This window comes from Danio rerio, chromosome 22, assembly GCF_049306965.1.
Source record: "Danio rerio strain Tuebingen ecotype United States chromosome 22, GRCz12tu, whole genome shotgun sequence".
NCBI lineage: Eukaryota > Metazoa > Chordata > Actinopteri > Cypriniformes > Danionidae > Danio > Danio rerio.
Genome location: NC_133197.1, coordinates 20,722,501 through 20,738,637, shown reverse-complemented (window position 1 = coordinate 20,738,637; position 16,137 = coordinate 20,722,501). Strand labels below are relative to the sequence as shown.

The window sequence follows — 16,137 nt, the reverse complement described above, 5'->3', positions numbered from 1 at the left end:
GTACTAAAAGTAGTACTAAATAACAATATAACTAGCTGAGTGAAGTAGTACAATAAATATAATGTCTCGTTTGTGACGTATGGGTTCGATAAGATTAAACTTTCTATTTAACATGTGTTCGATGTGAATTGCATGATGTGACGAAAACTTGTCTTTCCCTGGAGTCTAGTGGGGCAATCCCTATTCATGGGTTTTTTTTTTCCAGGCATTGACGTTTTTCTGACGCAGTTCTGTGAAGGTTCAATCCAAATCCTTCCCCCACCCCCAGCCAAGAGTTTACATTGTACAAAACACAGCCAAACATGGTTAATTCACACATTTCAAAACGAAATGTTTCCCTTATTGTCGATAAAACTTCGAAAAGAAATCATACAGTAGTAATAAAACTATCTATCTAATGACGCCATTCATCGGTCATTTGTAGACACATCTAATTCGCGAGAAAGAATTGTTTGAGTCGGATCTTTTCAGTGAAAGATTCGAATCGGTGGATCTCGAGTAACCAATTGTGACTCAAACTACTGCTTTAAAGAATGTTTATTGTACAGTAGCAGAAATTATGTTACCACAAGCGTATATTTAAAGTCTATAACAGCAACTTTCAGCTGGGGCCATTTTAAAGATATATGAGGTTTGGTTATTGCAAAAATACCTTACTGTAAATTAAGTCAGAGAAGTATTATAATGTATTCCACTGTTTCTGCCTAGCTAGTAGCTAACTAAAGAAATAAACTTGATATATGCAAGATTTGTTTTGAAACTAACACTTCTGTATATTGTAATACTTTTTGCATAATTGTGATGTGACCAAAAGTTGTGTAGTTAGTTACAGATAAAACTGCTGACAAGAGTTTTTTTCTCATACGTTTACCACTTCTCCTAGCCAAATATATCTGTAAATGTAGATTATTAAAAATATGCCACATTTTAAGGTTTTATAAAACACTGCCACGTTTTGAAATCCTCCCAGTATCCTAAAATAAATATAATAAAGCAAGGAAAATACTTTTTTTTCATTCCTTTTTACAAAACACTTAAAATGCATAGTAATACGTACTATTAAAGGACTTTAAGCGCATGTAATATCACTGACCAGGTAAAAGAACAGGTGAATAATTTTTGAACCGGCTTTTTGAACTGCTCGAAAGAACCGAGTCGCCGGGCTCCCCATCACTGGTCATCTCTCTCGTGATTACTGCGAAGCCACGCCCCTTCCCGCCTGTACGTAATTCACGCCGGATGAATATTCATACTCTCCGCTCGAGCTGCTTGTTGCGTTCACGGCAGAGGCGCGTGAGCGTGGTGGGAAATGCGAGCAAGATGGCGGCGTTGAAGGAGGAGCAGTGTTACGGACTGTCCTGTGGAAGAGTGAGCAATGGCAGCAAAATCTCCGTCTATCACGTCAAGCTGACAGACAGCGCTCTGCGGGCGTTTGAGGACTACCAGAGCAACAAGGTAAGACGCGCGTCGAGCGCAACGCGAGGCTGGATAAACAGAGCTAACAGGCTAACAGTGAACAGCAGGCGACAGTTATTTCCCTGCCTGACAGCAAATCACCCACTCAGCTCAACACATTCCCCTTAAAACGAGCAGGAACTTCGGTGTGGCGACCCAGTCCCTGCCCTTTGCTGTTGGTGGCTTCCTTATCAAGCACTTCTTGCGCCAATGAAGCCGTTAATTGAGCCCACAGCAGGTGATAAAAGAAAATAAGTTGTTAGATGTGTGTTAGTCTGGTGGCAGACTGTCTTGTTTGGTTTAAAGCACTTGGCTGCCTGGTGGAAAAACTGGAAGTGTGTGGGGAATATTTGGTTTTATTTCCCACCTTTATTTTAGACCCAGGAAGTCTTGGAAATTACGGATTATAAAGTTTTGATAATTTAAATTATAGGTTTACATATTTCTGGTTATGCTGGATTCACAACGGGGGGCCCTCAGCAAACTTGTTAATGGCCACAGTGAATTAGTAATGGCAAAGTTAAAGATCCCCACGAGCAAAATGGTTAGATTTGGGTATGAGTAGTATGTGGTTTTTTATTATTATTTTACAGCAGTCTGTTTCTTCCAATTAAAAAAAAAAACTATTTAGAACCTTTTATGAAGCAAATGATGTTAAAATTGTGATTTATTCCACCAGATATTGGTTTTCTAACACAAAACAAACATAAACATGCCTGATAGCTTGGCACTTTATTTTTTGCTAAACAAATTTAATAAATTATTTATATGACAATTTATTTAGAATTTAGAAAAAATGTCATTTGTAGTTTACAGAATAAAATAAAAGTTATGTTTTACAGTAGGGCATAATTAAAAGTTCCGGTAGACGTTAATAAAAAACAGTTTATTGGGTGATTTAATAGATGGCATAATTAATACTCATTACAACTACTGTTTTTACGCTACTGTGATGGTTTGGTCTAGGGTTGGGGTGGGGGTGGACTTTCTCAAAATACAATACATGGAAAATTTTATAATTAATATAATAAATTCTCGTTAAACTCAGGCCTCAACTGTATCCGATCTGGCAACAACCGTTCGCTGCGGTGCAAAGTTAAAGCTTGGCGAACTCTGATATGTGTAATTGCATCACTTGATCCAATAAGAAAAATTGAACATCAAAACATGACCTCTGTACAGAAATGTAAAATATGGACCAATTGCTTATTATTTTTGATTTTTTTAATATAAATGTCTTATCTTGTTTAATCTTGGCTCTTTTCGCAGTGTCGTACTACAGATTTTCACATGCTCAAACTTGAGTGTGACTGCGGCATCATTCAGTGCAACATTTATCTAAAAATAAAACACATTTTTATCTGTACTTAAAAATGTTTTATTATATTTGATAAACTTGCTGAAAAGTTTTTTTTTTTTTGAAGGACATTAAAGAAAAAATGGAACAAAATATTGTGGAAAAAATAATTATTATTTACTTTAAAACAAAGTCTTCTCTAACAAAAAAAAAAACCTAAACATGTATGTTAGCTTGGCACTTTATTTTTTGCAAAACAAATGTAATAAATTATTTAGATGACAAATTTGTTTGATTTAAGAAGAATTGTCATTAGTAGTTTAAAGAATAAAGAGAAAGTAAAATTTTACAGTAACGTATTATTAAAAGTTCACAAATATTATTGGTAGAAGAATGTTCTATTGTCAAGCCGTGGTCTTACTGGACTTACTGGTCTCCCTATAGACTTCCATTTAAACGCATGCAAATGCATCAGGCTGGAAATGCAAGCTCGTGCGACAAGTTTCGTATTTTGCTGTGGTAAAGTCTAGATCGGATACATGACCAGCCGGAAGTACGATATGCACATCAATATAGCAGCACTTTTACTAGCACTATAACAATAATATTGGGGTGAGGGTAGGCGTTCAAAATTAATTTATTGGGTAATTTATTAGATCGCATAAATAATACTCAGTACAGCTACTGTTTTTACGTTACTGTAATAGGTTGGGTTTAGGGTTGGGGCAGGGGTAGACGTTAATAAAATACAATAAATGGGATATGGCCGCAACCATATCTGATCTAGCAACAACCGTTCGCTGCATTCAAAGTTAAAGCTTGGTGAGCTCTGACCTGTGAAATCGCATCATGTGACTGCGTAAGACCAATAGAACATCAAAACATGACCTCTATGGACAGAAATGTAAAATTTCCACAATTGCTCACTTTTTTAAAATGTTTAATCCTGCGCCGTACTACAGAATTTTCCATGCTCAAATTCGAGTGTTACTTCAGCATCATTGTGTAACATTTATGTAAAAATAATTTTTTTTTATCTCTACTTATAAAAAAACATTTATTATATTTTGTAAACTTGATGAAAAAAATTGTTTTAAAGTACATTAAGGAAAAATGGGGCATAAGATTGAATTATTGTTTACTTTAAAACAAAGTCTACCAGTTTTCCAAACCACCAAGCTTATCTGCTTTATCTAAAAACAAAGATAAAGCAATGTGAGGTAGTCAGGATTTGACTGAACCCATGACGTCGCATTGATAACATTTGTTTGTTGAATATGTAGGTCCTAGGAACGATTGCTCAACCTTCCAAGCTGTAGAAGTTTGCTTTTGATAAGAAAGATTCAGCTTTCTGCCAAATGAGCCTGAACCAGTGGTTTCTATTTTAATCCAGTCCCTGCTACTAATTTAAACTCTCTTTTAGGTGGACGCTCTTTTCCTCATAGCAAAGCGGTGAACATGCTCCCTTTGAGATTGTCAGTGGTTAATACCATTGGAATCCATTAGTGAACAGTGCATAAACACGGTTGCCACATCTTCAAAAAACCCCAAAGTGAATAATTCATTGCGTGTTTTGCGTGACTTTGTCTGCTAGATTAAAGGATCATGATCTGTTGCAGACACAACAAGGTGGTCAGGTAGACAATATTTGATAATAACATGCATTGGTTTAACTGTGCTGTTTCAGATCAAAGGAAGATGCTTTTGATGCGCCGTTCGTGTTCGGTATAATAAAGCCAATGCAACTCGAGCCGAGACGCAACAAAGGCCAAGACTCTCCGTATTTAAACTGGAGTGGAAGTTGAGTCACAATTCTGATGTCAGTTAATTGGACGATAGGAATAAAATTACAGCTTTCGGTCTACACCCAAACTGGTGGTAATAGAGTGGTGAACGTGAGCTTAGCTATAAGTCTGTTTTAAGTGTTGCTGCCTCTCTTATCTGCTGATTAATATGACATATTCTTTAAATGCGATATGTGAAACTCAACTCGACTGGCTGCATGTGACACTGTGCGGGAGGCTGAATCTTTGCTAGAGTATTTTTAGCTTCCAAGTAGACTGCACAAATGCTACTAAAAGTTGGTGTGATCAATTGGCTGTTTGGTTTTGTTTATTCACGAAAAACTTTTTTTATTTACCTCACCATCTTGTTGAGAACCTGATGATTTTAATTGTTGCGACATATTATATGTGCTTGTTGTCTCCTGTTTGGTTTTAAAGAGGTCAGGAACTAAGATCTGAACTTTTGAGCTTGTGAGCTTTTGTTATGTGCTAGGCATGGGGTGATATAAGATTCTAATGGTGTGATAACCTTGGTTAAAAATATCACAGTACCACGGTATTGTGGTTGCTGCTCTAAATCATGTTCTTTTAAAATGTCTGGGGGTGACGCAGTGGCGCAGTAGGCATTGCTGTCGCCTCACAGCAAGAAAGTTGCTGGTTCGAGCCTTGGCTGGGTTAGTTTGCGTTGCTGTGTGGAGTTTGCATGTTCTCCCTGCATTCGCGTGGGTTTCCTCCAGGTGCTCCAGTTTCCCCTACAGTCCAAAGACATGCAGCCGAAAGGACATCCGCTGTGAAAAACATGTGCTGGATAAGTTGGCGGTTCATTCCGCTGTGGCGACCCCAGATTAATAATGGCCAAGCCGAAAAGAAATCGAATGAATGAATGAATTGTCTGGGTAAAAACAACAACTTTTGAACAACCCCCAACATCAAGTTGCAAAGAAATTTACAAACTTGAAGTAACGTATTTGGATATTTATTATTTGTTGTAAATAAAGTAAGCTACTGAGCTGTTTAGGTGTATAGCATGCTGGATGTTGGTGCTCAAGCAATTTGTTTTTCATGGCTTGACCAGCAGCCTCTCCAAAATAGTCCTTTTGGATGGTGGAGAAGCTGTTGTCATAAAAAAATAAATAAATAAATAAAATAATAGTAAACACACACACAACTTTCATATACATGTCGTAGGAACAGTATAACAGAAATTTTTTTTTTTTTTAAACCTTTATTTTTCCAAACCATGGTAAATCTTAAAAACTGTTTTTATCCCATCCCTAATATGCGCAGTAGAACGGTTTCAAAATATACACTAGTTATGTGTTTTTCCTCAAGTCATTTTTATAAAATATTTTAGTCCAGAGATAAGCCTCGTTTTTTTAAAACAGGCTCTTAATGTTTAGTTTTTAAAAATTATTCAGATAATAGTGCTTTTGTATTTACAGCATTTGCAAATTCTTATCAATTCGGCACTTCTTTTTTTAATCTAGGTATGTAATTTTTCCTTTTTACTTTTACATAGAGAACAAAGTGCTATTGTTGTTTTAATGGTTGTTTTAATTGTTTGGTGTCAGCTGAAGTTGTAAGCTTTGCTCACTTTTGGACATGCACTCATTTCCCAGATAAATTATTGGTTTATTATTATTATTATTAGATTATCATTTTAAGTTTGTTCATGTTATTCTTCAGAAACACTAAAAACTTGGTAACCTTTTTTAAAAAGATAATGTTAAGAAACTCTCAAAACAAATATGCAAGTTTTGAATACTGCAGTATTGTTAATTTTCTTAATTTTTTTTCTCATTTGAAGATTAAATAATAAAAAATATAAAACATTTGTCTATTGCAATAGGACAGTAGCTGGACAGGAAGCAATGCTGGAGAGAGAGAGGATGCTATTAGTGCTGACTTTTATATACATTTTCAGCAAATTCAATTTAAATTCTTAAATTTTACAAGAATTGATTATACAACTTACAATAAAAATACATTTTTACTAGGGGTGTCAAAATGAATTGTTCTTCGGTGCACACAGACCCATGCATGCAGACGCTCTCTCTCGCTCTCTCTTGCTCTCTCTCGCTCTGGCTGTTTGACTTGCTAGCATGACTTCTCTATTCACGGCTGTTACAGCGATACTTCTAGATAAGTATCTTTCCATTGTTTTCTCCTCCACGTCTATCATGGATCAGCTGTGATCTGCTGCTGCCATTTATCAGTGTCACTCATCAGTGAACAGTGCCAGAGCATTAAAGCCAATTGCAGCCCTTTCTGTTAAGCACATGACCAATCATAGAACTCGCTCGACAGGGCTCAGAAAGCGAGCAGGATATTTACATTTCTTTATATTTATATTTGGAACCTGAAATGAAAAAGTTGACTAGCAAAGCTTCTCGTTTTTTGTGCATTTGTCTTTGGCTTCAGACTGCAACACATCTACATCTTAGTTACATTAGTTTTAGTGGACTGTCTCACTTGGTCATCTTAAATACTGTATTAGGATGGAAGGTGGGCTTCTATTCTAGATGCTTGGCGTAGAGAGAAATCACGATGAACAGAATGAGTTTGCACTGCAAATAAATGGGTCAGCCCTTTTACTGGGCCACCCTGTTGTTTAGCATGTCAAAAGGGAAATGCTTTCTGGCACCTTGGTTTATTATATCTCATTGTTCCTTTTTTCTGCTTGTTGTAACTTCAAGTCCAAAGGTTTTGTCTTATCCAGCAGAGAGTCGTCACATGGCAAAAATTGAGTCTTTAAAATCATGAGATTCGGTGTACCCAAAAATAAAATTGCAAAGTTTTTGAAAAACTGTTTTGCATTAGTTTGATAGTGAGAATTAACTGAAATGTTTTGGTTTAGATAAACTTTTGTTCCTCCTTTTAAAAAATCCACTGTAAAAAAAAATGTATATTATTTGGAACTCTGGTTGCCTTTATGCACCGCAGGGATATGTATCGTTGCACTTAACCATTAGGTTAATGACACTGATGATTTGGGGAGTTTTGGGATTTTTAAAAAAAAATTTTTTTTCTATTTTTCAATGGTATTTGGTTCCTGTGGCTTAACACCGGCCAGTGCTTCCCACAGGTTTAAAATATACTTGCGGTGGTAGCTGGATTGAAACGCACCATTTACCCACAAAACATAAATAGTTGAATATTTAAATGCAACAAACAGAACCCAATTTATTTAAACAATATTTATTATGACATTTATACACTGTTTCTTTTCAATAGGTTAAAGTAAAAATTAAAAAATCCACCATTTCTCTTATTTTTCTGCTGTTTTATGCTTTTCTTCTCTCTCTTTCTAGTTCAAAGCAAACTTGATTGCCAAAGCATTTTAGATGTGTATATAAAATGTTCTATGTAATATACTGACATCATCAAATTAATAAAATGTACAGCAGATGAGATATAAACAACAGAAAGGGGAATAAAAACGGACAACCATTTCATTTTCCTTCGGCTTAGTTCTTTTAATATCTCTTAAAAATATAATAATTGCAAGAATAAACATGTAGATTATTTAAATAAGGCAAATGCGTTGATTAACCTTTACTAATGGTGTTCATATTTTGCAGCTAGTTTAGACCTGTCATTTCCTCCTCTCCGAGTATATAGTAAAGTTTTTCTGAGCCGTTTAGATTAAACAATGAGTTATTTAACGTTTCTCTCGCTCTCATTCAAAAAAAATATCAAAAGCAAAAGTTTCTTGTGACAATTTTAACAAACAATGCAGATCACAATCATTTAGAATTAAAATAGTTTAAATGGAGATTGTGAACTATTGTGTTCATACAGCTCTAAAAAAAAAATATTGTACCGATTGTACAAACACAAAAAAAATTTGCAGAACTTTTGCACATTTAGTTGGCCTCATCCACTCTTACCTTCAAAATAAAAGCTTTTAGATTGCCCCTTGATATCAAACTGACACATTTATGATGACAAGAACTTAACTGGACTTTATTTGTTCTCAGAAGGAAGTTGCGTAGAGTCTTGAGGTGCCAATAGAGAAAGTAGTTTACACAGTGTCTCTGTAGAGTAACGGGCAACAATGGTCATTAAATGGACATGATGATCTTTTATCTAGCCTTGCGTCATGGATCAACTATATTAGATAGAGGGGTCTTTCCTCAGTGTTTGGAGTCTGGTGTTATCGACCATCGTAATGACTTTGAGTGACACCAGAGGGGAAGCACAAACAGTGGCGGCTTCACCTTCCTCTTAGTTTGCACTTTTTTTGCAGTTCCACAGGTGACTGTCATTGATTTGTTGTCTCAAGCGATAGCCTTATCTGACTGGTGCCAGAACCGAGGATTAAACCGATTCACAGCAACCCAGAAATGAAATTGTCACTCATGTCGCTCAAGAAAGTCAATGGATGACTTTCTTTTGTTAAAACATCATTCAACAGAATGTTTGAGCTGCTATTTTTTTGTACAATGAATGCTAACAGAAGCTCTATCAAGCTCCAACACGTATCATTTAAGGGGTATTTATGATTGCACATAATATTCTGAAGTCAAATAAAAAAGTGTAAATTGAACACAAAAGTTGTCTTGTGTTCCTTGGATGAATATTTTTTTTTTTTTTTTTTTTTTTTAAGGTTTTTGAAAGTGAAAAAAAATGTTTAATTCCAGTTGTAACTTTTTGGATGATCAGCTTTTTTTTAAAGGAGAGTTGCTTATCTCCAACTTATTAACCAGTTAAGTATTTGGCCTTTGATTTACACAACTTTAGAATAGTAGTTTATGGGCTCAAAAGTAATTACAGAAATATGAATTTGGGAAAATGGGGATTTTGTTTTGACTTGGTTATGCTTAAGCATTTGATGATAAACAAAACAACAATGCCATGCTGCAGGATATAACTTTTTAAATGGAAGGTAACAAGTATGTAGCACAAATTGTCACAATACCATAGCTGCGCAGGGCTCGAAATTAAAAATGAATATCTAATAATTATTGAATATTATTGATGACTATGATGACAATAATACTAGCATTGAATTACGTTTCTCATTATCACACTGCCGTGAATGTGAATAATCTGCTATAAAACGTCCTGTTACATTATGAAAAATAAATCTATGGTTTTCATCAAACAAAAATGAAGCATTGCAGTTAGAAATATCCATTTTGCGTTTTGTTTTTATATGCATGCCAATTTAATAAACAAATAATATTTCTGCAACAAAACAAATATAAGAATAGAATCAATCATTCAGTTTAATTTTTAAAACTGCAATGCAGTCATCAGTAAATCAATTTTAAAAATGCATTACGAAAGAACTGACAAAAGAAAAGAAGAAAAGTCTCACTTCTATAACTATAAAAGTTTTGGTTTCATTTTGTGTCGTTTTAAATGCTCAGTCTAGTTATGCGGCGATTTACATTTTATCTGTATTTGTGGAAAAAAGCAGGGCAAAGCAGGATTCTCTCGATGACCACCTGTGCAATACCGTTCTTTGTCATGAGCTGCGGTTTTAGTTTAAACTTCGTAAAGTCAAGCTTCTTTGGCAATGATCAGCTTTTTCGGCTGGCGAATCTACATTCACCACATGTATGCTCATAGGCGCCATTATTTGTAACTTTAGGTGGGTTTGCAAACTTTTGTACTTTTTATTGCATCATTGTGCCTTCTTCAAACTTCAGCCTTTGTGTTTCCCTAATGCTCCCTGTCATTTGACATTGGAAGGCCTTGAGTGATTGACGGGTAATATGAGCCAATATAGTGGCAGAGAAGACTGATTCAACATGGCAAAAAAAAAAATCAAAACAGGTCGAACTGCTACCCAATATATTATTTCGAGCCCTGCTGCCTCTAAAATTGCATATTAAAGTACACTGTAAAAAAAAAAGTTAGACTCAAGTTAAGACTTCAAAGCTAATAACTTCAGGACATTTTTGAGCCGACTTAACTGAAATTGAGTCAAGTGCAGTTATTGGGTTGAAAGTTGAGTCCACTGAAATGTCCTGAAAATTTCTTTTTTTCTTTTTTTGGTAAATTTTTAAATTATTTATTTTTTACAGTGTAGGTGCTAAAAATGGTTATTTTTCAGTTTTAATGTAGAAGGGTAGTTTTCGTGCTAGGCTTACTGATAAACTTTTTCTTTCATGGACTATTAAACGCATGTAAGCTACAACACGTATAAATCAAACTGTTTCTATATGACAAATATTTCCTTACTGAACTATTGCTTTTTTTATATAAAGGGCTGGGCTGATAAACAATATTATATAGTTTCGTGATAAAATTTATAACAATAACAGTGACTACGTTTACATAGACATCAGTAATCAAATTATTTGCCTTAATTAAACACCTTAATCTTATTATTGCCTTAATTAGATTGAGTTGCTTTTTGAATGTTTCTTTGATTATCCCGTTTTACTTGTTATAGCGCACACTTAGATCAACGTCATTGTGTCACCGCGCTATCCGCATTTTCTCTGAAGTTTCATGTAATTTCGGGTGTTTCATTATGAATGTCAATTTTAACTGCGATTTGGTACTTTTACTTTCATTCGGGCATGCCCCCCGTAACAAACGAGATATTGGATGCAACTATAAACTGCTGGAAGAGTTGTTTTATTGGAAGTTCATACCACATGCTGAATGGAAAAAAAAAAAAAATCTCAGCATTTCATGAGGCAGGTGTCTGTGTTCTGCACTGACTCAGTTAGTGCAAAGAGTGTCAAACAGTCTGTGTGTGCGTGGGGACTATCCTGTCGCAAAATGTGGCGAAAAGCCCTACATGATGGTAATGGTTCGATTAAGGTTTTTACATGTCTGGAATGCACTTTAATAATGCGACTAAAATCGGCATACGCCACGCATCTTAATTCGATTTCTCTTTAGTTCGATTATGACCTCAATCTGGCTAAATTAATCTAAAATTGCTGTTTACATGGTCTACTCTTAATCATTAACTCTTAAATTAAACATGGTCACTGATAAGCTCTGGACTTTTTTTACTTTATATTGATCTAAGAGCCAATCACACAGCAGAAATTTGCAACAATGGGAATCAAAAAGTGTGCTGATATTAGATATGGACAGAATTTTTATGCCACCGAAAATTTGTTGGACAAATATTTCGCCATTTAATGAACCCTCTAATTTTTGGGGCTTCAGTCATTGTTGGGGTACTTTTTTAAATCTGGAAGCATTAACAACTGATATTGAAATGTATATCGCTATCGTTTAATGGACAATTATTTTTCGAGAACTCATTTTTGCCATATGGCCCAGCCCTGTTGGTGTTTTTTTTTTTTTTTTTTTTTTTTTTTTTTTTTTTTTTTAATACTCATTACAAATTTAAGAGGTAAAATGAAAATTAATATAAATAATAAAATAAGTCAATTTAAAAAATATTGATGTCTACTTTTTATCATCGGCTATTATATCAACAAATCACAAAATACATTTAAAGAATGAAACTTGAGTTTAGCTCAATCACATTAACTTCTTCAACACTGGTTGTAAAAGTTAAAGCTTGATGTGAAATTCTACTGTGTTTTGTAAAGCTTTATGAGATGATGATATGAATTTTGTCCAAAGTAGTGAACTAGGTGTTTGTCTGTCTGAGCAAGAGGCTGCATTGATGAGACATTCTTGACACTTTTGACAGTCACAGCACTGCAAACTGTGTTGCTCAACGTGACTGCCGTCGGTGAACTAGATAGTGACTGGATTGACGGGGAGGTCATGGATATTTAAGGAATGCTGATTCTACATGTTTCAGTGCTGGAACTAGGGCCTGGTAAACGAGAACTAGTGCCAAATATGACTTTGAAATGTCAGGCTGTCATGAGACCTTTGCTCTTTGTGTTAAGGTTCATTTTGACTTTTTTTTTTTTTTTTTTAAATATATATTAAATCTCAGTTGCTGTAAAGCCATTTCAGTCATTTTTGCACTATGCAATATAATCTACTTACTTACTTTACCTATTTACTTGCTTTACTCGGGATACTTGGGATCTCTTTGTACCACACTACACAAAAATCTGAATTTATGTGCATTTAATGCTTACAACGTGAATCAAGGCTGAAAAAGAATAGTGTTACTTACTCATACATAATTTACTAAAATGATTATTTCATCTGCTTTAAACTAAAGTAATGTCCAAACATTTTTCTAACATGAGGGGTATTCAAATTCATGATTTTACTGTTATTATTAAGAACATTGAGTCAGTTTTTCATTATTTAGCAAATATGTTAGTTGTATTATAAATCTAGTTGAACATGTAAATGGCAAAATAAATGTGAGGGAAAATATTTTTGTAATGCAATCACTATCTAAATGGAATTCATTGTGTTGTATTATACTGTATTACATAATGCTATATTAAATGTGAGTGGAAAGTAATGCAAATAAAATAAACAATAAATATATTTTATAATTTATGAACATCCAGCTTACTACTACTATTTTTTTTTTTAGAAGTGATTTTTTTTTATTCATTTTTTTTTATTTTATTCTAAAGTTTATATATTGATTGGTCTCAAATAAACAAACATGTATCTAGCTAATGAAAAATATAATGTTTAATCCTTTTTGGTACTGACTTAAAAATGTTTTCATAATTTTATAGCTATTAGCCCTTTAATTGGCATCATGACTTCCTTTTGACATTTTCTCTGGTTATTAAAACTAAAAACTGAGTGGGGTCAGGAACACAATTTACCATAATTATCATAGATATCGATATACCCATAGATTTTAAAGTTAAGTGATTAAATTCTTTAGAAAAATGTATTATGTTTTAATTATTTCAGTTATTAATAAATCTGATAAGACAACAAATTAAAATTAACAAACTTGACCATCACTTTTGAAATTGTTATAGTCCATTTTACTAGTAATATATATCTAAATCCATGCTTCCCACACAGACTTTACTTGGGCGGGCCGTCAGGTAAATTAATGGCCACCCAAGTATACATATATCTATATAGTATATATAGACCCATGATCAATTAACCAGTGGAAAATCTCCTCTCGCTCAACACGTTTCCTACTACTTAGTTCTTGCGCACACACAAAACGTCACAAACAGTCTCACATACTCTGCAGAGACGTGCCTTTTTGGGACTTAATGCGTTTGTCCAGGGTTTCTAAATGTCCTAAAATGTCCAGGGTTTGGCTTTTGGTTTCACTTTCTAAGCCGTCGTCATTTTTTGCTTGGCTTCGCAGCTGACCGCGCATGCACAGCCGCAAGACCAAGAGAAACATTATAAAATTAATTACTTGATTTAAACCAATCAGATAAAATATTGTATTTACTCGGAAGATGAAATTATGCAGCAAGATGTGTAGACTGTTAGATATGGTTAATAAACTCATTTGCCTTATTTAATAATCTACACTTTTTATTTCTGTAATTATTATACTTTTCAGAGATTTTTATTCCACAGATGTTTTTATTCCTTTGTCATTTATTTCTCATTTGCTGAATATTGTTTTTTATTTGGTGTTTATATAGTACATATTTTATACATATCTAGCATGCTTTGGCAATACTGTACAAAACGTCAGCAGCAGATTTCACCTGTCAGTGTGTGCACATGGCTCCTTAATAGACTAAAAGTAAATAAATAATGGATTTCTTTTTTTATTTCAACGGTCTTCAAAGAAAAAAAAAACTAAACAGTGTATAATAAATATAAATATTGTTAATTCACTTTTTCTTTTGTTGCATGTAGTTTTAGTTGTTTTTAAATCGCGCTACCACTCAAGTATATTTGAATCCTGTGGGAAGCACTGCATATTAAAAAGCCAATAACAATTACACGAAACATAATAAAGGATAGTTTATAAACGTGCTGTATTTAGTTTATAATATGTCCTATTTAGTGATTTAAAAAAAAGGGAATAATACCTAAGAGGGAAAATGCAGTTTATAAATATGCCGCTTGCTACACAGAAATCTGAAATGTCAACTCCCTCTATTGTGCATGTGTAGCATAATCCAAATATAGAGCCGCAACTCCGCCTGTGTATGTGTGTTGTGTGATCTGCTGGGGGTTTGACTGCGAGTGTTGGTCCAGAGCCACTCACTGTCCCAAGGTTAGCTCTGTGGAACGTTCTGGGCTTGTGTCCCAGTGAATAGTGACATGTCAGCAGCCCATTCAAACGAACAGGCTGAGGGTTGCACTCTTTTTAGGGCCGCGGAGAGTTGTGCGACTCGGGTTGATGCCTGTATTTATAACGCTTTTGAGATCTCCTGTAGATCATCATGTTTATCGCTTCAATGCTTTTCGGTTCAATAAAACGGTCTAGTAATAAAAAAATAAAATAAAACTAAATAAAAAATGTTTTTTAGTTGTTCGCATTTTCAGCTTTTTTTATAATTATAGAAAAACTTAATGGACTCAAACAAAAGCTTATTAATGACCAGTAAAAGATATGAAAACCGCTTTTATAATATAACATGAGTATAATGTAATACAGTATAATATAATAAATAATATAATAGTTTATTATAAAAAGAGTATAATATAATGTAATAATGAGCATTATATAATATCGTAGTTTATTATAATAAGAGTATAATATAATATGAGTATTATATAATAAAGTATAATATAGTATACAAGTATAATATGATATCTATATTAAGGGTGTCATGATCCTCCAAATCCTTGATTCGATTACATTTTCGATTCTAAAGGCACGATTCGATTTTCGATTATGAATAATTAATTAATTAATTAATGACCAAATAATTATTTGTAGCCTACCGTTTAAACTACATGACCTGCATGGTCTTTGTTTTACCCATAAACAAATCATACAGTTAATGAATAAAGGCAAGATACACACATTATTACCACCTGTCAATCACTTTTTTTCTGCGGGACTCGTGAATAGGTGTATAGTGAATAGTGATCTGTATCGTTATAATGGCGTCGGTAAAAAAGACGCACAACCAACAGGAACCAGCCAACAGTATCTGAGGTGTTCGCTAAAATGACTAAGTACAAGTGAGTGAAAGATTGAATCAGTCCTCTGACTGCCTGGACCTGCTGTCTGGAGCGCATGGCTGTGGGCGCGTCTGTGTCTGTGTGGTCACATGATGTGCATTTTCAGAGGTAGAGAGGAAGGAGGGCTGCTCAGAAATGCTACACGCCACTGTGGATGTCAAATCGTTGTCGTTCTAAAATGCCAAAGACAGTTTAAAATTTAAAAACAAAGACAAGGGCCTAAGTGTGTACTTTTCGCGAGCAGATTTGCAACGGGGGCGGGCGGAGGATCGCGATGCCGGTGTTGTCTATCGGATGAACCGTCCGTAAAATGTACATAGCAGAGCCTGCAAAACTGTTTTTTTTTTTTGTCGACAACACGAACGTTGTCAACATAACTCACTGGAAATCCAAAATGCTTACACACCGGCGACTTCATTGAAAGAGGAGAGGGTTTACGTTCTGTCAACCGGTCTCCTGCTTCTGCAGTTTAACAAGCACTTCAACAAGCCTGTTTTTTTCAAGCCAAGCTGACGTGACATGGGGGCGTGGCAGCATCGACGATTCTATTTTTTGATTCGATAATCGAAATTGAGCATAAATTTCGATCGATTTCGATTTAAAATC

At 34.5% G+C, this 16,137-nt stretch overlaps 1 protein-coding gene and 1 long non-coding RNA gene across 2 annotated transcripts in view; one reads left to right on the top strand and one right to left on the bottom strand.

Moving 5' to 3' along the window:
• The window catches only part of LOC141380320 (uncharacterized), a 371,642-nt gene that overhangs the window by 265,712 nt on the left and 89,793 nt on the right, over positions 1–16,137 (bottom strand). The gene's annotated exons all lie outside the window — the stretch shown is intronic.
• Positions 1,272–16,137, top strand: part of ell (elongation factor RNA polymerase II) — a 71,190-nt gene continuing 56,324 nt past the window's right edge. Inside the window, 1 exon segment of the mRNA NM_199707.1 lies at positions 1,272–1,455. Within this exon segment, the coding sequence (NP_956001.1) occupies positions 1,321–1,455 (135 nt within the window). The 5' untranslated portion in view covers positions 1,272–1,320.